This window comes from Gobius niger, assembly GCF_951799975.1.
Source record: "Gobius niger genome assembly, chromosome: 8".
NCBI classification, from domain to species: Eukaryota; Metazoa; Chordata; class Actinopteri; order Gobiiformes; family Gobiidae; genus Gobius; species Gobius niger.
The window spans coordinates 37,313,903-37,341,763 of record NC_136859.1 but is presented as its reverse complement, the minus strand read 5'-3'; the positions used below and the strand labels follow the sequence as shown (position 1 = coordinate 37,341,763).

At 43.2% G+C, this 27,861-nt stretch overlaps 1 protein-coding gene across 1 annotated transcript in view; it reads left to right on the top strand.

Annotated features, from left to right (window-relative positions):
- Positions 1-1,110: 1,110 nt before the first annotated feature.
- thsd7ab (thrombospondin, type I, domain containing 7Ab) overlaps positions 1,111-27,861 on the top strand; it is a 357,113-nt gene continuing 330,362 nt past the window's right edge. The window contains exon 1 of the mRNA XM_079562212.1: positions 1,111-1,318. Coding sequence (XP_079418338.1) covers positions 1,165-1,318 — 154 coding nt within the window. The 5' untranslated portion in view covers positions 1,111-1,164. The remainder of the gene's footprint in view (positions 1,319-27,861) is intronic.

The window sequence follows — 27,861 nt, the reverse complement described above, 5'->3', positions numbered from 1 at the left end:
AGATTTAAACTCGTAATTTTGTGTTTTAAACACAGAATTATGACTTTAAATCTTGTAATTTAAACTTCCTGTTGGGCTTTTATTTTTTAACAAGGCGGAAACGGGCTTCCATAAAAAAGCGATTAAAAGACAGGAACACAACAAAAACATTTCTAAAATGTGACAAAAATGAGGCAAAAACGTGCTTGAAAAGCAAAACTAACACGACAAAAAAGCAGCAAAAACACACGACTAAAGAGTGATGAAAAAGCAACAAAAATGAACGAAAGAGCGACAAAAAAGTGATAAAAATGAGATGGAAAAAGGGACCAAAACCGGACAAAAAAAATAAAAACACGACAAAAATGCTTCAAGGATGCAACAAAAAAGGGGCAACAAAAAATGTATTCTGTTTTGTAGGTCTCATCTTCTAAATGAGGTGTCACACTGGCCTATAGACTCCAGTCGAGAAGCTTTTAGATGAACTGGAGAAAATGTGCTCGGTTAAGGCGGGGGTTAAGAGGTTAAAACAGTAGAAATGTCCGACATGGATTTGCTGAAGCAAATTAAGTCAACGGGGAAAAAATGGCTGAATTTTGTTTGATTGCGGAAAAAAAATTAACTTTCAGAATTGTCAAAAGTAATAAACATGTTTTGAGTACAAGTAAATATCATTTGTCACATGTGCTCTAATTACAGACGGGTGTAGGTGCTACAGTATAATGTGGTTAAAAGGAACGCTGCCAAATGAGGATAAAAGAGCAACTGACTGGACTTGTGTAAGAGGGGCGAGCGAGGAGTGGATTACCCTGGTGAGAGAGTGCATGGAGAGAGAGCAGGAGAGGGCGAGCGAGGAGAGGGCGAGCGAGGAGAGAGAGAGAGAGGGAGAGAGGGAGGGAGGGAAGCGACTGCATCCTCGCGCACTCCGCCACTGCTCCAGCGCCGGAGAACAGAGCAGCAGCAGCCGACGCAGCGACGCCATGGACCAGCCTCACCCCATCACCCCCGCTAGTGCCCCCATGGGACCACCCCCACCTTCTTACAGGACATAAACGGGACAACCCCCAACCCCCCCTACCTATCCCCCACTCACCCACCCATACCCACCCACCACATCCACCTTCTTCTTCTTCTTCTTTTTTAAATGACCTTCTGAAAACTGCCTTTGGATTTTACTTCGGGACCATGGAACTTACGAGGAGGGGCGCCACAGGAGCTGGCACCCCGCGGAGAGGGAGGTTATTCAGGGGGACATTTGTGCTGCTGCTGCTGGCGTGCGGATGGAGGGTATCGGACGCGCAGACGGACGGGGGGAAGTCGGTGTACTTCTGGGAGACAGGTGAGTCGGGCAAACGCCTGTTTCTCTCCGGATGCTCAGGAGTGCTTTGATTGTCCTGATTGTTGCGGGACGTGCGTGATATTGTCGGATCTCCTGAGGGGCCGATGTTGGAGTGTCGGAGCTTGAGATTTTTGGGTAACTTTACAGAAGGATTCATTGGTGAAGTTTAGAGACTGAGACTGCTGGACTCATGTGATACAATCTCTGCTTGCTCTGGATACTGTATGTGTTGGATTTTTGAAAGTCAATGATTTTGTGAGCGTCAAGGAACTTTAATTTGATATAGAAATTGGAATGGAACTGCTTATACTGCTTAGTTTTGTTGGAAAAGTTTCTCAAATGCAATATAGGAGAGCACACTTTCTCAAAAACTGAAATGCATCTGTAACATTTTGAAATGGAATCCTGCTTAGCCTAAATATCATTACTCTGTGGGTGTGTGTGAGTGTGCACTTTGTATCTGGCATTCTGGACATTTTTACCCCCTATTTTGATGGACGGTATATATTTCAGAATGTTTTATCCATTTGCTGCCATGTAGAAACCAGTGGAACTCATTTCGCCTGGAGTTCCCTTTGGGCTTCTCATCCATAACCGTAGCACCCCGGCTTACCTCGAGTTCCCTGCAGTTTGTTTCCAAAGTGGTCGACTGCACAGGCGGTTAAGCTGCCCATTTCCATTTACATTATCACCTATACCCTTTGGATTCAATTGCGAACAACGTTATATGCCAACTTCTTTCTTAAAATGTACCAGTGTCTTTAAGGGTTGGGATATTTTGTTTATTGGTTTATTTGGTCGGGACAGTGCATGTTAATGAACACGCAACACTGGATTGTAGCCTTGGGCAAATTTCCATCCGTCATCCCCCATGTGCACTCTCAAACTCTCAAATTAATTTCATTTCCCCTTCCTTTTAAATCTGGTTTATTTCCACATATTTAATGTTAATTGTACGTTATACACTTTTGATTTAGACAATGAAGCACTTAACCCTTTTGCCCCCCACTTCAACAAAGTGTATGTTCTCAGATTCTACTTTCCCATACTTTACTCTGAAAGCTTCTCGACTGAAGAGCTTGACCTCATTTGAAAGCTGAGACCTGCAAAACTGATCGTCAATGTTTGCCGCGTCTCTTTTTTTATGCTTTTTTGTTGCGTTTTCATCCCCGTCTTCATTGCTATTTTGGCGCGTCTTTCGAAGAAGAATAGATTTGGATCAAGCCGGACTGGAGAAAATGTGCTCGGTCCAGGTGGGGGTTAAGACACTAAACATACAGTAGATCCGATGGAGAAATCACGCTGTCTGTCCCGGTGTGAGCTGCGTGTGGCCTTACGGCGCTCCGGCTGAGTCTGGTGGAGCAGATCGCTTTTCCCCGGAGTGCGGCGCGGGACAGTCTTATTGAAACGCTGCCTCAGAGTTTTACAGCAGCGATGATTGATGGGACAAGCCTCGCGGTGGACATGGGGAGGGGGGCGAGGAGTCGACTTTGTGCACGGATTATGCGGGTAATGCCAGGTACTTGTGTTTCCGTGCTGTGGCACACTGAACATGCGAGGATACGGCGCTGGACATGTTTTTATGATTTGTGGAGATGTGTTTTACTTGGGTGACCCCCACACGTGTTTAGTCTGTCTCAGAGAGATCAAGAGCTCAAAACGCTGATGTAGTGCTCCTCACAGACCCGCTCACAACATATCATTACTTGCTCTGAATAACTTACGATGAGACGTCCAGGGATGATCCATTAGTGTAAAGGACTGGTTTTGGTTCCACACTGCTCAACCCCCCCAAAAAAGGTCACACTCTCTAATATTTGGTTGGTTGGTCAGCTTACAGAACATTCACTGTGGTGTTGTTTAAATAAGCTTCTTCAATGTCCAAAGATCCAGTCATTTTCTATCAAGACCTTGTATCGATGATGGGAGAGAGTGAGCACTGGGCAAAGCCTTCTCCAGCACACCTCAAAGATTCTCCACAGGGTTAAGATCTGGACTCTGGTGGCCATTCCATGAGTGTATTTAGATGTTCTCGCCGCTGCTGGCGCACAGAGCATGTGCAAATGTTCCAAACAGATACGGCAGGAGAAACTTTCCTACAGACACTGTGGCTTGTGCCTGGGCTAATCTCGTCAAAAGTAACAAAAAATCAAGCAAACTTCACAGAACAAGCTCTACAAACAACCACCAGTTTTAAGTGTTTTCTTGGAAAGGTCTTGTCTCTGTGTTGAGAGAAATGTCCATAAAAGCCATGTGACTGTGCCATGTGTGTCATCGTATTTGTCATTGGAGCCTAAACATCCAGGACACTGTAGTTGCTCATGTAAACAGGGATATGAGTATCCTGATTTCTTGGACGCATGTAAACATCACATCCATGTAAACACACTCCAGCTCATGCTCCCTGAACCTAGTCTTTCACAAGGTGAGCCTGATGAATCCTGGTGTTGTCGTCTTGGAATATGCCCACACCGTCAGGGAAGAAGAAATCCATCCGAATAACCGGGTCATTGAGGATGTCCAGGGTCTCAGCTGATCTCATTCTTTGGGCGCATAGTGTTACTGAACCAAGACCTGACTAAGTGCAGCAGCCCCAGATCAGAACAGTTCGTTACAGTACATCCAGGTGGCTGCTTTTCTTTGGGCAGTGTGTATCTGCAGGCACTTCTTCTCGCTCTTGTTGTCACAATGTCCAACTGGTTAGACACACAAGCGTGATGTCTGTTTAAACTTTGGCCACTCCTGAGAGGAGAATAGTCTGAGAATTGTTCGGTCCCCTTTGACAAAGCCTTGCCGCTCCCTTGATATGAGGAGTGAGGAGTCCATTGTAAAAAAAAAAAGATTTGTCAACTTGTCTCCTCTGTACAATGTCAAGTGGTCCAAAAGAGTAAGCACAACTGCCCCGACCTCGACACGTTCAAAGCTTAACAACTACTGTCAACAGATTTCCACCAGGGACGTCACAACGCACCAACGATGTCACAATGGAACGGGTTGAGACATAAAAACACCTGGGCACAGCGATAGATCACAGCCTGACACTTCAACCCAACAGTGAACACATTACTTCAAAGTGTCAACAACCATTCTTCCCCAGAAAACTCCAGTCGGTTCTACAAATGCTTTGTTCAGTCAGTCGTAACATGCAACATTGCAGCCATTACAGCTCCATTCACCGCAGTCCACTCAACCAAATCATCATCGAGCAGTAACAGGAATCACTAACAGACTTTTACACATTTACATTCCTATTGTAGGACGCTGCGCCACACTCAAGATCGCTCAGTTTAATGAAGCTCTCAATATCAATATATAAGTACTCAAAAATGGATGGCCCGATTCATTTGTTTCATAGTATCCACTCAAAGACGGTCTTTACAACATCTCTATTCTTTTGCACTTTAATGAATTTAACTGAATGCAGTACTTTCATGTGTATGAGGAAGAAAGCGTGAGAACGGTGAATGAAAGTCTCGCTGTTAATGAACGATGAGCGAAGCGATCAGGAAGAGAGAGGGGGGGGTGCGCTGAAGGGGCGGAGCTCACGGGAGGCGAGCGCTTTGCACCGCAGTGAAGTTGGTACCAGCATGTTACACTGACTGAGTCTCTACAGGCTGCACTTGTTCTATGTTGCACTGGTTACGTCCTGGTTGTGTGAACAGGCGACATTATGGGCGGCACTTAGCAATAAACTTCCAATAGTGCTATGCAACAATACATGTAAGCAGGCCCAAACACTGGGGTGGTCCAGGGGTGGCACGAGGACTGTAAAATATGAGTTTGTAATATCTTTTTATTGTTTTTTTATTGTTTCTTTTAACATACTTTTAAACAAACAAATAAAAACAAACAAACAAACAAACAAACAAACAGTCCCCCCCCTCCCACCCCTGCTATACCGGATTTGGGCAAGTCCAAAATGTGTGAAAAAGCGTAGCAGGTGTTTGTCCCCAGCGGTTGCGTGAAGGATCCAGGTCAGACTTGATTTCGGACAGCTTGTCTTTAGACCAGTGCAGTCGGTGCACCACTTTAAACTGCACAACTGCATGTCTAAGCGAAACCGAAGAGGAATGGATGACTTATGTATGACTATGATGTATGACTTTTTGCCACACTGAGTCTGATATAGTGTCCCAAAGTTCGTCCACCAGTGATCGAGAGAGACACATAGGGAAACAATCAGAATTAGACCCAACAAAATGTCTCAGTTGCAGATACCTAAAAAATTGCGACTTGGAAATATCAAATTTTTCCACCAGCTGTTCAAAGGAACCAAAAGTGTCATGTCCATAACATTTTAATTGTTCTAAAGGAATAGGCCAGAGTTCTTCCATACTGAGATATGTTCTTACCTGAGCTTAGACGAGTTGATACGTACCTGTCTGGTCTTTGTGCGTGCCCTCAGTCACGCAAAACGAGAGAAGATGTTGTTAGCATTTGGCTTCTCCCAACATATTCCTATAGCTCCACGGGCACACACAAAGAAGATAACACAAGAAGTAAGAACATGTCTCAGTATGGAAGAGCGGTGGCCTCTTCCTTTAAAGCACATGACTTTTTTATGTGATACACGATGAAAAGTCTGAAAAATACTAAATTCAACATTTTCAACATTTTCAACCTGCCAAAAGAATAATAATAATTGGTGATTAACATTACATTATAACACAATCTGACAATCTCAGGGGTTTGTGCCCATGGTGGGGCCGGATGCTCTGCTAATTAAATGGTAGAGGAAGCAACTGCCCCAAATATTCTTCCTCCCGCAGCTCCCCTGAGTGGGGTGGCCCAGAAGAATCCAGGCCACCCCCTAGAAACGCCCCTGCCCGAACAGCGTTTCTATTTTTGGGTTCATTTTTTTGTGATATCAATTGGTGGCTCGTAGCTTCAGAAAACCACGAGCCCCAGTGCAGCTTCTCCTCTGTGAATGAATGAATGCTGGTGTGTGAAGCGGCGTGGGCGGATGCATATTGCACGGTGATTATTGCGCGCGGGGGTGACAGCAGGAGCGCTTGATTAGATCAGTCGTGTGAGTCAAGAGTGCGGCCCACGTCAGGGCGCTCTGTTGTAAAGTGTTCCGTGTGGGAAGAGCGCTCGGATAAGATCCACGTTTGGCATGTTTTCGGATGAAGACTTGAGGGAAACATCGCGACGAGCAACAACAGGCAGCTCTTGAAGAAGCAATTACAAATGGAGACGTGTAACTGCACAGATGGAACCGAACAAACGCGAGAAAGCAGCAGGGCAAACATTATGAGTGAAAGGTTTTCTTTTACTAAACATGACTTGGCAAAGCAGTTAATGCCTCCTTTCCTTAACTGGAGCCCAAAGTTTAGTTTACATGACATGGAATTTCAAAGGATTAAATCATTCCCGCGACACATTAGTCATTGTGATTAAGGCGGCTCTCAGCAAATTAGGTCTCATTCCGTATAATAGAGTTTTCTCACTGGCTTCCAGAGAAATTTACATAAAATGAGCCAGGCTTTGAATTGGACAGATCCCAAAGTTTCGGCTTCCATTAAAGAGCCATGAATCCCATCACTCAGCCCAGTGTCTGACACAGAGAGAGGAAGGTTTGGGGGACTGGACCACGGAGCGAAGCCAAGCCCTGCTAAATTATATTCAAGAAGTTCAAGAAGGACTGGATGGCTCTAACTTAAACTTAAAAAAAACAATAACAGCTTGTCTTTATCATTTGCGCTGGCCTTCTACACATATTCAGTGAGATGTTGTTCATGTTTAATATTTAATATAATTTCCTTCATTGCGCGCTCAGGTGGAGCTGATAGAAAATGATTCTGCCTCCATAGTTAGAGTCAAAGTGTTCCGTGTGGTATCAGCTTCTTGTGCTGGGTCCAGTGGATGCAGCACAGGTTTTTTGACGGCCTGTAGGTTAAAGCCCAGTAAACTGTTATTTTCTTTAGTAATTGTCGTGATCTCAGCAAAGTCAAATGCAAAGTCAAATCTTATCTTCATTGTACCCTTTACTTGCCGTGCCCCCGACCAGGAGGTTAGGGTTAGGTCTAACAGGGTTTATACAGACAGAAGAATGTAAAATTGAATTTTACTTTTTAATGCCCAAACACTATATTTTAATGCCACAAACATAGAAAAAAATCAGCGCAGATTTAATGTCTTAAAGGGACTCCCTTAAATGTTCCACCATGTCCTAATGTGTAGAATGAGCCCAGACCTGTTCACCACAACTGCCTCTAAAATCCTGCACTGTCACTCAAAAGGTGTTAATTCGGGTCCGAATTGCCGTCATGCACGAGCTTAATATAGAACCTGCAGTTACGTGTAAGACCTGAAGTGGCAGTAGTGAGTATAAACATATGAACATGTAACATTCCATAAAACAGAGGAAAGAGAATTGGGCGAATGGTCGATTTCAGCCCAAATTGCAGCTCAATCTGTTTGAATGACTTTTGATGCTTTTAATTACCCCACAGAAACCCTGGCTCAGGGTTATGATTAAGGTTAGTAACGGCAAATGTGATGTAAGTTGTGACAGGTATAGCGATTTTAGCAAAGAATTGTGGCTTGAGTTTGAACCCACAACGCTGAGTTTGTGCTAAGGCTTTCTTTCTTTCTTTTTTATTTATATCTTTTAATATTTGATACATTTCTTTGCCTTTTTACTGTATTTTCCTGGTTAGCGCGTGCACAAGCGCGAGAGATCTGAAATAAATCAGATTACATTTATATCAGACCATGTAATCAGATTACACAGTTCACTTCAATAATCCAGGACTCCAGAAATCAGATCATGATCCGATTTCTGGTCTGCATGTAAACGTAACCCGTGTCAGGATTCTGCAACCTCATCTGCATTTAGGGCAGACTTTAAACTCCGGCACATCTGCCCTTATATTGCCTCTGTTTTAATTCAGCTAGAATAATGTGAGGAATGCTTTGCCCTCTACTGTACTGCGGTAAATTGCTCAAATGAACTCCGTCAGCTGTTGGAGCTTGTTACTTTGTGAATAAGCGTCGGATAGTTAGAAACACAAACTGACTAAAACCTTGAGAAGTGATGGATGAACCTTTTCCTGAATTCTGGTTTGAAAAGCTGGTCAGGCTGAAGGTTGTTGCATTTACAATAGTGTGACTGTGAGCTCTCATGTTCAAAAACCTTCCCTGCATCAAACACCTCACCCTGTAATTGTAAAAAGAGACTGACAGACAAACGTTTTCAGTCCACCTGTGCTCCTACTTGGAACCAGTGCGGCAGACGTCAGCCCAGCGCCGTGTGTCTTTAAAGAGGATGTAGCTGCGTAAGGAGATTAAAGCGGCAGGATTTAGCCGGTTAAGAGCAGGGAGGAGAAAGGCACAGGGGCCTGACTTAGCTTACATCCCCCCTCAGTGGGTCAAGTACAGTATGTAAAGGTGCACAGTTTGTAAGCCACATGATGCAACAGGAGTCTCTGACCGTGTCAGTGTCACAGGCCGGTGTCCTGAACGCTTTTGTCAGTGACTCAAACCAGGAAGTGATCCGCCGTTCCTTCACCTTCATCGGGCTCGTTTCAGGTTTTACTCCCGACCGTAGGCCGCAGAGTTTGCAGAGTTAATGCAAGCATTCAAATAGAGAGCAAAATGTAACTGTTTCACCAGCACCTGCAGCACTTATGGTGGAGCTCTGCAGAGACTGTTGTCCATCTGTAAGGTTCTCCCATTTCCTCAGAATAACTGGAGCTCTGTCCGAGTGACCATCAGGCTCTTGGTCTCCTCCCTGACCAAAGCCCTTCTCCCCTGATTGCTCAGTTTGGACAGACCACTAGGAAGAGTCCTGGTGGTTCTGAACTTCTTCCATTGACAAATGATGGATGTTACTGTGCGCTTCAGGACCTTCAATGCTTCCAACAATTTTTCTGTCCCCTTCCCCAGATCTGTGCCTTGATACAAACCTGTCTCGGAGTCTACAGACAGTTCCTTTTGATCATTCAATCAATCAATGCTTTTGAATAGCCCAATATCACAACAGGAGCTCCCTCACAGGGCTGCACCAAACAACAAGGCAGTAAAACAGAGCAGTAAATGAGACAATGTAAAGTTCAGGCGAATTAAGTATCCAGGCAAACATAATGTTTAAATAAGCGTCGGCAGCAGGTGGCGACGATCGGCCTGGGCGTCCCCTGTCCTTAGACTCTCCAGCACGGCGAAGAAAACTCAAAAACCCAGAGGGAGAAAAGAGAAACCTCGGGAAGAACCACAGAAGGAGAGATCCACTCCCATGGACGGACAGGCTAAAGAGACCCAGGGCCCAGAGAGTCCCTCAGCAGACGGGGCAAGATCCTTTGACTCCTTTGAGGTGTGTGTCTTTTCAAATCAAGTCAAATCAATTTAATTTAGCACATGTGGACTCCAGTCAAGTTGGAGAAACATTTCAAGGACGGTCAGTGAGAAAAGGTATCACCTGAGCTTTATTTTTAATGAATTTGAAAATGTGGGAAGGGGTGTCGCTACTCTCCAGATGCACTGTAAATGCTCAAAGCCGACTTGTCCAGAAGCAGGTTTGCAAGCCACAATTGCGCCTCTTTCCAAGACCCCACAGCCTTCTCCTGTTGCCCCCCTATCTTCACTTCTTTGACAACTCCCCGCGCTCCCGCATCCTAGCCTTCCTCATCATCGCTCCATTATATCATCGCTTACCTCCGCCAGCCGACCCTGCTTAAAGCGCTCGCTGTTTGTGCTCGCTCGCCGGCTTTTTTCCTTTTTTTTTGCAGCGCTGGGAAATATTTCCTGTGCGCAGATGTTTTGCATATTGATGAGATGCCGTCCGCGCCCCAGCCCCCCACCCCCCGCCACTGCGCGCGTGGAAGAGTGAGTGCGTGGGGGAATTGGGCTTTATATTGCCTCTCTCTCTCTCAAGATGATGATGTATCTGTTTTGGAGGGCTGAGGCGGTTCACTCTGAGGTTTTTTCTATTCAAATGAGGCAGGAGTGTATAAAAAGTAATGATCATATCTGCCGTGAGGACAATGCCGGAGATGATGGCGGTGATGATAGGCTGCGGGAGTTGGTCTCTTCTTGCAAAAATACACACCTGAATGTTGCCGTTTCAGAGCAATCCTCCACCGCGGGCTGCTCACATTGTCAGAAAAATCTGTGAAAGCTTTGTAGTTGTGCGAACAACAGAGGTTTAGGAACAATAGAAGCTAATTTGACAAACTACCAAACTGGAAGAAGTTGGAAATTGCTGTGGCATCAAAACGAGCAACTACTGTCACAATTCATACATTTAGTAGCTTTAGATTGTGTGACGTTTATATCCATCTGCCTCTAAGAGTTCACAACAGGCCTTTTGGTGGTAACAGGTGGTAACAAGTGGTGACTTTGGCTGGAATACTCCCCGGGTCCATAATCTTTCACAAAGTCAAACTTTCAATGGAAGTTTTTTCTCCACCTTTTTGCAACATCAACATGAGCAAGCGGCGTCAGCGGTGATGCGGTCGCTGTATCGGTCTGTCGTGGTGAAGAGGGAGCTGAGTCGGGGACAAAGCTCTCGATTTACCGATCGATCTACGTTCCCACCCTCACCTATGGTAATGTCGACAAGTCGAAAGGAGCAGCTGAGGTGGCTAGGGCATCTGTTTCGGATGCCTCCTGGTCGCCTCCCGTGGGAGGTGTTCTAGTGGGACAAGGCCTCGTAGAAGGCCCAGGACACGCTGGTGGGACTATGTTTCCGAGCTGGCCTGGTGTCGCCTCGGGGTCCCCCCAGAACAGCTGGAGGAGGTGTGTGTGGACCGGGAGGTCTGGGCATCTCTGCTGAGACTGCTGCCCCCGCGACCCGGCCCCGGATAAAGCGGAAGAAAATGGATGGATGGATGGATGGATGGATGGATGGATGGATGGATGGATGGATGGATACTATCGTGGTCATGTCAGGATGTTTTGCACCAAATTCCATAATTCTGTCTCAAAGTCACTGTGTGTATCATAGTCTTTCAAATAAAACAGGGCTCAAAGAAGAGGTTTTTGGATCTGGAACAAAACATTAGGATCTTATAATGTGTTGAACTGAAGAATAACTGTCAAAAAGGAAACAAACAAACAACAGGCCACCGTTTTTCCATACAGAGATATACTGAGCTTAGACGAGTTGATGCGTACCTGTCTGGTCTTTGTGCGTGCGCTCAGTCACGCAAAATGACTAAAGATGTTGTTAGCATTTGGCCCCTCCCAATGTATTCCTATAGCTCCAAACATGGGTGAAGTTGGAACCTACCACGCTCTTCCACGGACACAAAAGCCAGACAGGTATGTATCGACTCGTCTAAGCTCAGATACGAACATATCTCAGTGTGGAAAACAGTGCTTGTTCCTTTAATTCAAGCCCATTTCAAGCCATTTGTCTAAGAAAAGATGGCAAAGGCCTGTTGTCAGTACAAGTATCATCATGAAAGCTTTTACAAACTGGCACCCACAATGAATGGTTTTGGCGACTATTTTTTTTATTTTTTATTTTTTATTCTTTTGGATCCGATGCAACATTTACCCTGATATTCATTCGTTTTTTTACCCTCATGATGATTTGATGCTATACTCTCATAGCATCCATCTCTTGTTCCATAATCACATAATATGCAGGAAGGTAGTCATCTGGCTGAGATTAGTGTGCTGCCCGAGGACACGCGAGCGGTGTCACAAACATGACCCCAGGCGGCTCAGGTGAAGAGCGCCAACTTATCCACACGCGAGTCCCTCCACTGTCCCGGGAAGAGCGGGGGAATCGCCTCAACACTCGACGTACAGCCTGGCGTTTGAATTCCACAGTAGCCTGTCTCTCCCTCCGCTGCGCCTGTGTGCCCAGCCCAGGTGATCCCTCCTGGGCAGCGGACGGGCCGTCATTAGCCCATTGTTGCTTCGGAGTGCCGGTTGCCAGGTCGGAGCTGTCAAAATCATCACGATCGCCCGGGGACAAAGCAATTACAGAGGCACCAACAGAAGAGATGATTCAGTCAGTGTGGCAGCCTTTTCAAACAGTGCAGGGGATACGCCGCACCCTTGACGGAGAATGGCAACCTTGAAAGAAGACGGGGTAGAATGTAGTTCATGCTTTTGATTATTTCTAAAACGAATAAACAAAATAATTGGATAAATGAATGATGTCAAAGTTAACGCTTTAACTCACGATTGATTAAAAGACAATGAACTTATTGATCATGGATTATTGGCAAATTAATGGCATCATGTGTTTTGACCTACAGCAACACACTCCTGTTTCGAGAGCACGTGCGGCCAGAAAGACATGAGCACTTTATTACAAATTACAAATAAGCTAGCAGTCGGGCTTGTCATTGATTAGTTTGTTGATGAAATATGAGCCAATGCTTTAAATGAGAGTGTTTTATGTCGGCCTAGTGTTGATAATTAATCACATTTCAAAACGTTTTTTTTTTAAATGATCGATTGATAGGATTGATAGGACTAAAAAATTAAGTAATGCAGTGAGTGGATGCCTCATTTGATGGAGGACAGATACGAAATAAAACTGCAGTTATATTTTCAATGAAATAATGCTAATTTGCTGAAAATGAATAATGTAATGTAATTGGATTTCAGAAAATAACCCAAAACATAGAGAGAGAGCTCTACAAACACACATGCAACAACATCTTCACTTTAGTAGCTCCTACAGACTCCAAACTGTCCAGTCTTGGACTTAACAAGACATTGAAGGTTTATTTTTATTTTTTTTCAATATCTGATTCCTACCTGCAGAGGCATCTTACTACTTTTACAACATACTTTTATGGGGCAAAAGAAAGACATGTCACATAAAGCTTAGCCTGGTTTTACCATACCCTCGTACTCATTGCGTTTCGTACAAGTGTCTGGACCTCCGTTATCAGGTGGGAGGGGTGAACTCCTTTGAAACGATTGGATCTAATTTTCACAAATGTTTGGTAATGTAATGCGCCGGAGTGAGTGAAGCAACTCTGTCATAACTCTGTCATAACTCTGTCATAACTCTGTCATAACTCTATCATAACTCTGTCATAACTCTATCATAACTCTATCATAACTCTATCATAACTCTGTCATAACTCTGTCATAACTCTATCATAACTCTATCATAACTCTATCATAACTCTATCATAACTCTGTCATAACTCTGTCATAACTCTGTCATAACTCTATCATAACTCTATCATAACTCTATCATAACTCTATCATAACTCTGTCATAACTCTGTCATAACTCTATCATAACTCTGTCATAACTCTGTCATAACTCTGTCATAACTCTGTCATAACTCTATCATAACTCTATCATAACTCTATCATAACTCTGTCATAACTCTGTCATAACTCTGTCATAGCTCTATCATAACTCTATCATAGCTCTATCATAGCTCTATCATAGCTCTATCATAACTCTATCATAGCTCTGTCATAACTCTGTCATAGCTCTATCATAACTCTATCATAACTCTATCATAGCTCTATCATAACTCTGTCATAACTCTGTCATAACTCTGTCATAACTCTGTCATAACTCTGTCATAGCTCTATCATAGCTCTATCATAACTCTATCATAACTCTATCATAACTCTATCATAACTCTATCATAACTCTATCATAACTCTATCATAACTCTATCATAACTCTATCATAACTCTGTCATAACTCTTGGGGACATTCCTTGCACATTGTAATTTCTGGATATTTTGGAACTGAGCCAGAACGGATTGAAGAGCTTCCATTACTTTCGTATCCGCCGCCAATGCCAAACTACAACCAGCAAATCTGGCACATATGCTTGACGTCACCTACAAGCCCCGCCCCCCCCGCTCGCTGAATGGTAGGTTGAAATTCAACCGATGTAACGCAGCCACTGAGATCAGGCCCAGACGTGCATGTAGGGAAATGATCATTGACCGGAGTCTACGGATGGCTAAGGCCAGGCTAGGTAAAGCTCCTTTAACTTGCATATTAAAAAAAAACCTTGTAACTAATATATGAACACAAAACAAACATAATATCAAACCTGGCTCTGCCATTTTTATTGATATGAAAACTTAAAATGACAGAAGACTTGCATTTTCCCCCCATATTTATGTCAGTAATCTACAGCAAAGGTTTCAGCTTATCTGCTAATTATTACTTTTTCTCCTCTTTACCTGCAGCGTCTGGTATTTTTTGGTATTTTTTAGTCTCGAGAGCACATTCAATTACGGACGTATTTGCACCTTCTGTGATCTCCTAAAGTCACGATGGGGATCCTTTGTGCGGCTCATTAGGCCTATATAAGAAGCAAGCGTGTGATCTCACTGAGCAGATTGCATTAAACGCTGTTCCGTCTGGCCCAGAGTCGCTCTCTGCGCTCTGATTGGGCCGCTGCCGTCACCTGATCATTAAGGCCTAATCACTGCTGACTTATTGAAGTACCTCTGACCGGTAGGAGTCTGACTGCTGCAGTGGATGATTGATCGGCCTTTTTATTTGGAGAAACATGTGCGATGATAAGCTGTCAACCTGTGCGACTACTGTCTTAATAAAACACGCAAAACCTATATGGACCAGTGGTCAGTTTAGGCCTGCTGTGTGTGGGACATAGCGTGAAGAATTGAGACCTTTAAGAGAAAACAGTACACTCCCTAATCTGTACAATTCAGTGACTTTATCATTAAAAAAAAAGTCACTTTAAGGACAATTCTAAAAAATATACATCATAACGCTTTAAGGACATACAAGGAGAGAACTTACACTGCAACTGAAATGCATTCAATTTGGGGAAAATACATTCCTACTGTTTTGTGTCGTAATGCAGTATGTTGTACAGCTGCTGTTGTGTTGGTTTGTTAGTTGGTGAACTACAAGGATGTGAGAAATGTTTGCTCTATGCTGGGATATGTTGTTTTTGATGTCAAGAAATAATCTCTCCTGTTTGGGGACAATAAAGATGAATCCAATCTAATGAGCCCATGACTGATCTACAGTTAGATATCTGCCTACAGCCACAGAAGGTATGGTGCTCGACTCGTCATACAACTGGAAAATCATGAAAAAGTTCCTTTATTTCTGTAATTCAACTTAAAATGTGAAACTAGCATAATATATGGACTCATCACATGCAAAGTGACACATGTCAAGCCTTTGCTTGTTATAAGTTTGATGATTATGGCTTACAGTCCCTTTTCAAAATACCTCATTTTATGAGATTTTTGATTTGGGGTTTATACAAGCTAAGCCATAACTATCAAACTGATGACAAGTTAAGGCTACATATCTCACTTTGCATGTCATGATTCTATATCATGCATTAGTTTCACAGTTGAATAACTGTGAATGCACTGGTTCATGATGACGAGCACCTATATTGAAGTGAGGTGACTTTAAAAGGGTTGCAGGTCGTCACTTTGAGATGGTATCCTTGGAGCAGCCACATTTTTGTAACCCTTCCGCATCGTCAGCAGGCATCTCAGGTGTTTCACTCCTTAACCTGTACACCCCGCCGGAGTGGGGCAGCGAAGACTGACGAGACTTCACCTGCAGAAGGGTTCCAGCTGTGAGCTCTCTTTAGCCACAGCCATCTTGAGCTGGACTCAGCTGCTGTGGCTATCTCCCTGGTGGCTTTCTTCAGCTGTTTGTTCTCCAGCCCCATCCTCTGGAGGAAGAACCGCACCGACCTTGTGGGAAACCCACGGCAGCTGACTTGGATGGGAAAGATTGTTGCATGCCATCCTTTTAGAATGGCTTCATCGATCAGGTCTTGCTCCTTGGCTTGTTTCAATTGGTGAGACAAGTGCAGCCTTTCTTCCCAGGGCACCGTGAGCTCTGCCACTGTCATGTTTTTTGTGCTCCTGGACAGTAAGACTGTATCTGGCCACGTCCTTGTGAGCAGAAAATCGACGCTGGTCAATACACATAGAGAAGAAGCATAGTCCCAGTCCAATCTCCACTTCACATTTTCTATAGAGAGATGATGAACAGCATCCTATCTGCATCACCGGGTTGTACGGCCTGTAACATATCATCTTACAAGAGTCTCTGCTCTTCCTGTATCCATCCCATGGGTTAGCAGCTTTTAAACACAACAGGGCTTTACACAGGGCTTTACGGAGACAGGAGACTTTGCTTTTGCGATCGTTCAAATTGCAATTTCAATTATTTGTGATTCATTTTGCATCCCTTTCTCCAAGTGTAATATTGCTCAGCTCTATCTCGAAAATCGCTCATGTAGTTTCTTGAATAATGCGCTGGCCTTTCTAAGCTCCCACTGCTTAAAGTGGCTTATTGATGCTGCGTCTGTTTCCCGCAGCGGGTGACATTTAGAAACGATTTCCTCATTTGTCTTCGACGCTCTGAGCAGAAAATACGGAGCTAATTGTTGCTTCATTCAGATCACACGGGATTCAATAACTGTCACCGGGCGCTTTGTGCACTCAATAATTTGTTACACTTGGATAAATGCTAAGAGAGAGCCATTCATAATGAGCCACAGTGACACTGGCTAATGCTATTAAAGGCTAAATAACCAAATGAAATATTGACCGGGGAATGACGTGTATTGGACTCTTGGAAATTAATCTTAGAGCGAATAAAACACAAAACTCTGGACCCGGCACCTTCGGTAGTCTAGACCAGAGGTTTCCAAAGTGGGGGTCGGGACCCCAGCGAGTGGGCATTGCAAGATGTTTCCAAGACAATTTTTTTAATATATATGTTTTGGTGAAATCAAGCCAAATATCAAAACAGACATGCACTTGAATTTATTATTAATGCAAATAATATTTTAGGGGGTTCCGAGTTTTTGGTCTGATGATTTTGGGGGTCGCCCCCCCCCCCATTTCTTTTGCACAAATAGTATCTCTTATGACCCTCTGGCTAGACAAATCCAAGATCCAAGCCCCAATTCCAGGTACCCCCTGCCCCCAGGTTTGGAACTACAGGTCTAGGCTCGAGCGTTGGGATTTGGGTCTAGATGCAAGTGTTCGGGCTGCTGCCATTTACATGAGACGTTTCACGATACTCGGGGCCGTATTGCGATACAGTAAGTATGTTATTATAAGTAATATGTTCACCTCAAAATGTGTAAGAAGAAAACAGTCATGTGTCCAAGTTTATAAACCAAATTCCATTTGACATTTATTGAAGATTAAAAAGTGCATTAACACAAAATGTAACAAAGAGCTGTGTAAGGGGTGTGTGATAAAAGTATTGAAAGTATCGCAACACTTGATAAAGTATCGATACTTGGTATTGCAGCAAAAAGTATTGCGATCTGATCATTTGTCCCCGCCCTATGGAGTAGGAGTTTCAATTGGGTTCGAGGTCTGAGTCTGACAATACACTGCTTCCTGTCCAGTGAAGCCTAGGGGCCGAAAAGTGGCCATACCACCTTTGCTGTGTCTGATCCCACCAGACCTTGGAAGCTAAGCAGGAAGTGCCTGGTCAGGACTTGGATGGGAGACCGTTTAATAACACCAGGAAGCCTGGCGGATGTAGTGAACGAGTGAGCCAATGACGCAGACAGTCCACCCCAGTCTGTGCACAGTCCAGTCCAGTCTGTGCACAGTCCAGTCCAGTCTGTGCACAGTCCAGTCCAGTCTGTGCACAGTCCAGTCCAGTCTGTGCCCAGTCCAGTCCAGTCCAGTCTGTGCACAGTCCAGTCCAGTCTGTGCACAGTCCAGTCCAGTCTGTGCACAGTCCAGTCCAGTCTGTGCACAGTCCAGTCCAGTCTGTGCACAGTCCAGTCCAGTCTGTGCACAGTCCAGTCCAGTCTGTGCCCAGTCCAGTCTGTGCAGTCCAGTCCAGCCTGTGCACAGTCCAGTCCAGTCTGTGCACAGTCCAGTCCAGTCTGTGCATAGTCCAGTTCAATGAATCAATCAATCAATCAAACTTTATTTATAAAGCGCTTTTCATACCGAAAGGTATCACAAAGTGCTCTACGGATTACAACATTTAAAACAATGCGCCTGGGACAACCTCCCATATATATACATTTTATATATTAGGATTAAATAAATAGATTAGTCAGTTAAAGGCTAAACTAAAAAGGTGGGTCTTGAGCTGCTCTTACAAACTTCTCTCTGCACCCTGAGCTCCTCCTCCGCCCTGAGCTCCTCCTCCGCCCTGAGCTCCTCCTCCGCCCTGAGCTCCTCCTCAGCCCTGAGCTCCTCCTCAGCCCTGAGCTCCTCCTCAGGTGGTTCCAGAGGTGAGGGCTGTAATATTGGAAAGACGCCTCACCATGAGTCTTTTTGTTGACTTTAGGAATAACTAGGAGACCCCTGAGGAGGAGCGAAGGGGCCGTGAAGGTTCGTAAGGTAAAAGCAGTTCTGAAAGATAAGAAGGACCAAGACCATTAAGACATTTAAAAACCATTAAAAGAACTTTAAAATCGATCCTGAAACACACGAGGAGCCAATGCAGCGATTCTAAAACCGCTGTAATGTGGTCCCGCCTCCTGGTCTTCGTCAGGACTCGAGCTGCTGTAAACCTGAGATCCTCTTTTTGGGAAGAGCAGAAAGCAGGGCATTACAGTAGTGGATACGACTGGTGATAAAAGCATGCATGAGCGTCTCCGTGTTGGCCTGAGAGAGAATGAGGCGACTCTGGCTCTGTTCTTTAGATGTAAAAACCTATCTTTGTGATATTCTTAATGTGTGGAATAAACGCCAGCTCAGAGTCAAAGATCACACCCAGGTTCTTCACCTGTGAGGAAGGGTTCATAGACAGTGACTGTAGTTTGGGTAAAAGTCTCTCTCTCTGGGCCTCAGGGCCGATGATTAACATTTCAGTTTTGTCCTGGTTAAGCTGGAGAAAGTTTTCTGCCATCCAGGATTTGATTCTAAAATGCAGTTAAAAAGTGCATCTATGGCCTGGTGTCATCAGCATCAGGAGACATGGAGATGTATAACTGTGTATCATCAGCATAACTGTGAAAGTCGACCCCGTGTCTCCTGATGACATCACCAAGAGGAGCATATACAGATTAAAAAGCACTGGGCTTAAAATTGAACCCTGGGGCACACCACATGTAATTTTATGCACCTTAGAGGAGCAGATATCCACACTCACCATGAACGTCCTGTCTGTGAGGGAGGAAGTAAACCATTTGTGTCCAGCACCAGAGAGGCCGATGTGTTTTAAACGAGTTAAAAGAATAGTGTGGTCGACTGTATCAAAGGCAGCGCTCAGATCCAGAAGAACCAACACTCTGACCTTCTGTGAGTCATAATTTAATCTAAAGTCATTTAAAATCTTTAAGAGGGCCGTCTCGGTGCTGTGGTTTACCCTAAAGCCGGACTGGAATTTCTCAAGGACATTTTGTGCAGTAATAAAATCATTAAGTTGGATAAAGACAAGTTTTTCTAAGATTTTGCTTAAAAATGGTAAGCTGAATACTGGTCTGAAATTGTTAAAATCTTTACAGTCCAAATTGCTCTTCTTCAACAGGGGCCAGTCCAGTCTGTACACAGTCCAGTCCAGTCTGTACACAGTCCAGTTCAGTCTGTACACAGTCCATTTCCAGTCCATCCTCCTGGTCCCTGAGGTCTCCGCTGTGACCTCTTCAGTCCTCTGGGATGTGCTTGTTGACAGGTTATTGTTAGACAGTTCTTCTTCATGTGTCTGGAACGCTGAAGGATGCCTCGGTCAGTGGAGGTCAGGCCGGCTCTGAACCGTAACATGTTATTACCCCTGTCCATCGAGGAGAGGCGGGACATGGGCATAAGACCAGCTCAGGTCACAAAAAAACAACCGGCAAATACACTACTGTTGAAAAGTGTGGGGTCACCCAGACGATTTGATGTGGTCCATGAAATCTCTTCTGTAATAACCTTTGTTTCTCAGACTTTCAGAAGGAAGTTCTCTATTTCAGGCCAATTTCAGAATATAATCCAACTCACAAACACTGATGCTACAGACTCTCCCCTGTAAAGGAAGGCCATTTTTATAGCTTCTCTAATCATTTTCATCTGTGCTAACATACAACAAAGGTTTTCTAATCATCAGTTAGCCTGTAACACGATAATGTAGCACAACGTACCGTTAGAACACTGGAGTGATGCTGCTGGAAATGTGCCGCTGTACACCTATGTAGGTATTCCATTTAAAAAAATCACCAGTTTCCAGCTAGAATAGTCATTTACCACATTTACCCCGTCCACACTGTATTTCTGAGTTATTTAATGTTACCCTCATTGGAAAAAAACACTGCTTTCGGAGATGTTTTTTCTTCACATGAGACAACTGTGAGGTCTGCGGGCGAGGCGACGTCCTCGGGACAGACACACATGACTATTGTCCGAGGGAAACAGATGCGGAGCAAGGACCAAAAAGGATCTAATCAGGGTTTTGCTCTCTGGCCTTTGCTGTTGCTGCTTATTTCAAGGGTTTCTGCCTCAGTTTTGGTGTAAATTGCGTATCAACTCTGTTGGTTCTAATCATAAGGGGTATGCACTAGGGCTGGGATGATCCACTTTTGTCACAATCCGATATGTATTATAATACAGTAAGGGGGTCATTTACGAGTGTTTTAACATGTACAAACATGGTGCAGTATACTGAAGTGGAGCAAAAAGCCAGCACAGTTGATATTGACGTTTCTAAAAAAACAGCAAAGGCCGCAAAGCAAACCTGCCGCACAGGTCCTCATGAATAATGCGCAAAATTTGAGGCGGGGAAAATTCAAATGATTGCATTTAGCGATCACTGTCGTGTTTATCTCGACTGTATGAAGTAAAACTGTGCAAGAAATGAGTACGTGGGAGAAGCAGGTGTAAACCTTCACACAGAACAATATAACAGTGTGGTGTTCTGAGCGTTTACAAATGTGTGCATCTGGTTCATTTACAAAGATATAATAATAATTGGGTTGTTTTTATCATGTGTGGGTTATAAAGAAAGTGCACGTGACCTGCGACCATTTACCTTGGCTTGACCTGCAGTTTGTGGAGCCATTAAAAAGGCTCCACAAATCTGTCCCACGTCCTTTAAAGTCCTTAATCCTTACGAAATCCCCAAGGATTCTCTATTTGTTCCAAGCACTGCCAATTCAGGTACCCCCCAAACAATTTAATGATTGGAATAGAATGATCTCACACTTTATTTGGGCAAAACAAAAACCGACACCGTCACTACTTTGACACTCCTCTACAGTCCATGCTTGGTGACAAACCTCTTCTCAAGAAACATTTAAATTCACAATTGCTACCTACATGTATAACAGTACCAATAGAAATTTGGTATAAAATGCTAAAAAAAACAGCAATACTGAGAGGAGTGCCAGATTTTTGAGATGCCCAGCTTACGACTCTGAGTTTTGACCATCAAAGACAGATTGTGGTTTTGCACATTGGTCTCGAAAAGGCATCACAGGATATTGGGCTTTTTTAGATAAAAAGGTTAAAACGTTTCTCACAACTTTCAGAGACATACAGTCTACAAAAACATGATCTGTTCCGATATTTTCAGCTGAGGCACTATTACGACAGGAGTATAAAATTTACGGAAGAAGAGGAAGATGGATTGGTTAAACTTCTGTTAAAATCTTGCAAAGGTAACGCTCCTAAGAAACAAACATCAACAACCATCAATCAAGAAACCTTTCAACTACATACATTAAAAAAAACATGGGAAAAAGAAGCAGATATATTAATTTCTGAAGATGATTGGTTGAACATATTTAAGACTGCCATGAATACCTCTTCTTCTGGAACTTGGAGGGAGTTTACGTGGAAAAACATTGTACGTTTCTTCATTTGGCCATATGTTAAGAGTAAACAGTGTAAAGATCCAGACAAAGCTGCGTGTTGGAGAAACTGTGGTGATATCAAAGCAGACCATTTTCATGTTTTTTGGGGCTGTACCAAGATTACACCCTACTGGACAATGGTGGTAAAAGAAATAAAAAACATAACTGGACTGGACTTGCTACACGACTTCACAATAGTCTACTTAGGTAACCTTCCTCAAGAGCCAAGAAAATCGGAGAGATATCTTCTGTTGATACTATTAGCCAGAGCAAAGAAAGCCATAACACGCACATGGTTGTGTGAAGATGTTCCCTCCAAAACAGACTGGTTCCAGATCATCACAGAAATCTACGAAATGGAAAGACTCACTTTTTCAATTAGGTTGGCTTCAGACAAATGTAAACACTATTAGAACAAATGGGACAGTTCTATGAAACAGAACTCAAAAAGTATTGACAGGTATTACTCTTATTTTATCATTTATCATCAAAAAGTGCAATAGTCTGACAGTATTGTATGTGTGCATCCTAGATGCTCTGTGCTTTTGTTTTGTGGTCTGCTGTTTCGGAACTTTTGTAAAAAACTAACAATTGTGGAAAAATAAAGTTTAAAAAAAAATCCTTATGAAATCCGCGGGGACGGTGTATTGATGATAGTCTACATGAGGAGGCATGAGTCCATGATTAAAACCTCATAGTCCTCGGACAAACATCCAGCAGCTGAGCTGTTTCCTGCTAGTTTCCATCCCTGATATGACTGTGGCCTGTGCACTGAGTACTGCAGCAGGCGACGTGCTCCTCAGACCAGCCCGTGGAGGCCGCTGGATGAGCGCGTGGAGACCGCTGGATGAGCGCGTGGAGGGCACCGAGTTGATTTTTTGTTTTTCCCCAACAATAACTGAATTAAATAAATTAAATTTATTTAATTCTGAAGGCAACATAACTGAAGGAAACAGACACAAATCACAGGCAGTGTCTATAGTCTATTTCTGTAAAGCCAAGAGTATTTATTTGCGATAATGATCATTTGTTTTTTATTAAATAGTGACAATCATTTTATTGTGGACATCTGTCCTTTATCCGTCACAACTTATAAATGTTCCTTCAAAAGGTGCTCAAGAATCAGAGCGACTGTGCTCACACAGTTAAGTCATTTGCAAATAACATTAGCACTAATAATACACACAGTTTTTAATAGTAAATCAGGAGCAACACGCCCACTCGCTCATTTTAAGTACTGCTCGCAATTTAGCTCCAGGCTTAGTAAATGACCCCCCAGGTTTTTTGATCAGTAATATGTTTACCTTAAAATGTGTAAAAAGTCACGTTTCCAAAGTTTATAAACCAAAAACCATTTGACTTTTATTGAAGTGTTAAAGGAATAGGCCACCGTTTTTACATACTGAGATATGCTCTTACCTCACTTTAGCCGAGTTAATATATCCCCGTCTGGTCTTTGTCCGTGCGCTCTGCCAGGCAAACGGAGCACATACGCAGCCTCTCCCACATGTCACATAGCTCCAAAAAAGCTCACGATAGAAGCTACCCAGCTCTCCCACGTGTTCCCTATTTAAATAAAGTTACGTGAAGTGTTTTCATGCAAAGTATATTTACACAGAAATGTAACATGTCGATTTTATAAGCAGATAAAAAGGTGGACTATATTGTGAGGCGTAATGATACAGGAGCACAGCGTCCGCGCAGTAACTCCTAAAGACTTCCCCGCTCACTTCCGTCAGTAGAAGCTGCGTGACTTGTAGAGCAGCAGAGAACAGTTGAAGAAGCGTGGATAACTTGTGAACGATGCCTTTTACGTGCATCGTGCCGGGCTGTGATAACAAGCAGAAAGTGTATAATGTAGTAATGTTTCACAGATTTCCAACTCACCCCGGACGACGACACAGGACTCAGGACGTCGACCATGAGGTAAGAATGCGCGAGCACTTTCCGAAAATATGTTTTCTGCTTGTTGTAAAAGGCTCTGTACAAGTCACACAGCTTCTATTGACGGAAGTGAGCGGGGGAAGTCTTTAGGAGTTACTGCGCGGACGCTGTGCTCCTGTATCATTACGCCTCACAATATAGTTCCCCTTTTTATCTGCTTATAAAATCGACATGTTACATTTCTGTGTAAATATACTTTGCTCTGTTTGCGTGACAGAGCGCACGGACAAAGACCAGACGGGGATATATTAACTCGGCTACGGTTAGGTAAGAACATATCTCAGTATGTAAAAACGGTGGCCTATTCCTTTAAGACTGAAAAGTGCATTAGCACAAAATGTAACATGATGTGCAACTGTTACTGGAAAACAAAGGAGTGCAGGATGAAATACCCATACACAAGTATTGAAAGTATTGAAACAATCCTCTTTTCAGAGTTCGTCTTAACCGGACTGCCAGACTAGGATTCACTTCTTTGTCCGTTTGCACATTCACATCACCTCAAAAGAACCATATGCTCTCTGAGCAAACGAGCCAGGGTTTGGATGGAGAGGGGGTGTGAATGCACCCTAACTCTCTGGTTGCTGAAGAACCTTCCCGCTGACTAAATCGATCTGACAAGTTTGTTTTGCAACTGACTTCGCGTTTGATCACATGACACTTCTGGTAATCTCACGCGAGCCTCAGATCTTTCTTAAAAATCTGCCGGTGCGTGTGGTCTCGCGCTCTTCCTGAATCCTTAAGTCTGTGAGTGTGAGATCGTTCTGTAAAAATATCAGTGATGTCAGTTGTCTGCTCACTTTGTGTCACGTCTTAAAAATAGCAGACCTCTTGTGACTCCCAATACTGTAGCTCCCGTTTTTCTAAAGCCAAACGGACCCAACACAAGGTTAAGTCAGACGTTTGAAATGTAAGTGTGTTTTCTTTTTTTTACTGAGACAGAGAAAAACAGCTTAAATCCACACTCGGAGAGGAAATCGATACTCCAATGCTTATCTGTGCTAATTGCAGATAAATTGCAGCAACTGGCGGTTTGCCCATCCCCGTCCACCGCGCCAAACAGACTGACTCCTGCCCTCTGGGGAGAGAGGAGAGAGGAAAATAAGGCTGCAAAAAAAGGCTGAATTTAAAGTTGAGATGTTATGCATAATTGAGGCTTAAAACATACTTTGGGGAAGCAAAGATTCAAACCATGGATAAAGAAAATACAGTGAGGAGTGAGAGACGGGCGGTCAGGATTTGGACCACCCCTGGCATGCCCCCTGCAGGCAGAGCTGTGAGAACAAGCTTTCACCTCTCGGAAGGAAAGGGAATCAATCTTCCCAGTCAGTGTTGTTTCCGTCTGAGGAGATAACTGAGTAATCACGTTGATGCACCGTTGTTTCAGGACGCTGACGTAAACGGTGACGAGCTGAAAATTGCTCTTTGGTAAGAAAACATGACGAGACGTTTATGAGTTTTTGTTAAAGAAATGAAAATGTCAGAAAGTGGTTCGACTGTCTGATGCCACAGGGACTTTATCTTTTCTCAGGACAAAGTGCTTTTCCTCAGTGTTATACCGTGTAGTGCATGAACGCAGAAAGCATGTTGTTGAATGTGCAGACAGCGCTCTTAATAAACAACCTCAAACCTAAAAAGTGAAACTAAAACAGCACTGTCAGGTATTAACCAAACCATACCCTGCTCATCACTTTATGCATGATTTTTTATTTTAGGCAGAAAAAAAAGAAAAGAAAAAAATTCAACCCACTTTTTTTGCGTAGACAGCACAGAATAGATGGCAGAACTGCAAAAACCTTGAGTATGGTGAACATTTCTCATTCCAGTACATCCCCAGCATTACCTATCCCCAACTATAGTGGATGGTGTTGGCAACAAACCGAAAAAGCAAAGTTTTAGCACATAAATAAAATAAAAGATGTAACCAATCCAATATGCGTCTTGACATATTCATATTATTCATGTTCAGCTACTGTGAAGGACATGAAGGACAGAGATGGTGGTGCTGGAGGTACGAGCACACGGATCAGGTGGTGCGTGAAGTACTGAAGCACGTAAAAACTGTGTTCCATAATTGTGTTCAGATCATGTTTAGTTTATCTCCTTCTATCCTGTGATCTCACATGTTTACAGCCATGACGGACTTTAATAGCTTGTGACGGCTCATGAAGGCACCATTTTGAGCACAGAACAGGTCCAGGTTGTGCACCTCATTTAGCCTTTAAAATGTGTTTAGCACATGGGCAAACGCCTGGAAAATCACCCCATCTTTTCCTGCGCACATAGATATTATTTCTATTTTGAAATCGTAAAACAGCATCGGTGACCCAAAATAATGTTTTTCAGTCTGTCTCAATAATGCAGAAAAATAAATCCCAAACACGATTTTTGTGGTGGCAGAGAGGTCGACTGGCTGGGTAATGTTTGTGTGTGTGGGGACAAACATTTTGTGAGTTGATTGCACAGCGTAGACTTCCTTCCATGTCCTGGCCTAACCCTGAGTTATAAATAAACTTTGTGGACATCGCTCCCCTTTCTCCAAAGTCTCATTTACACAATCCCACTCTTGTTTATTAGATGCAGGCGTGGGCATGTTTATTAAGTCCCAAATGCGATTGTGGATGTGATTGGAGTCAGTCAGGGCTGCCACCTTCTCCTTCACGTCATCATCCTAACGCTATAAACCTCGCCCAAATCTATTCCCAATACTTACGTTCATAGTTTAGTTTCTGAATCAGAAAGGAAGAATATGGTCAAACTGATTCAACATTTTCATTTTGCTGTTTTACCCTACCCAATTTAACAATGAAACATATTTATGATCATAATCAGCCTTTTTTTTTTTGAATCACAAATTTTAACCATTATTACAATATATTATTAAAACAATAATGTAAAAATGAGGCAGGCTTTTCAACGGCTCTTTGAAATGAATGTACCTTCTCTTAATAGTACTGCTGTCACTAACAGGTGCTCCTCCAACTATAACAGTACAGATACAGGAGAATGTTGCTAATTAAAAAGAACTGGTTCATGTTTATAAGGATTTTCTAAGAAGCCAACCATAGAAATCCAATTGTCTGAGAAGTGATCTGCTCAGAGGTTGGCATGATCATTAAAGTTACTAACGCTAGGTTTAACCTTTGAAATGTGTGCCATGCAAATAGTAAAAGAAAAGAGGGTTACAAACACTGACCAAGTCATTGTTCATGCAATATCCTTTCACTCATCCTTTCTACTTTGTAAGCTCTTTTTATTGCAGTTTTCTAGTGTTTGGTCTGTTAATGTGAATTAATAACCGTGGGGAAAAAAGGCCCTCGCGACATCATGTTGTTACTTCCTGGATAAATCTAGAGACAAAATGTCATAAAACAAACATTGTAAATGTAGAGCAGGGGTAGGACATCAGGCCCAGGGACCAAATCCTGCCCGCTAGCACAAAACCTCTGGTCCCCAAGATGATTTTGAGAAATATTATTATTATGTGAAATATAGATCAAACACACAAAGTATGAGTGTAATACTGTCGGTCCACTGCAAAAAAGCAATTAACTAAATTAGTTTAAAATTCTCAATTTGAGCACAATAATCCAAATTTGAGTTGTTTTTCCGAGTGAAGATGTTGGGCCTTATTGACCTTGATCATTGAAATGCTTGAGCATATTGTTCTGGTGTGTTTCTGACTCGTTTCAATACATTTAGTGTAATTGTATTTGCCAATGGGGTTAGAACATTGGTCTGGTCTCATTGGCAGTTCTACTTTCTTGTTCCAAGTTAAACTAGTCTGAATTGTCATCAAACTAGCAAAGTAAACTTGGTCAGAGCAGGGAAAAAAAGATAAAGAAATGCTCAATTTAAGTCATTTAAGCAAAAGCTTAAAGCCAAATACTTT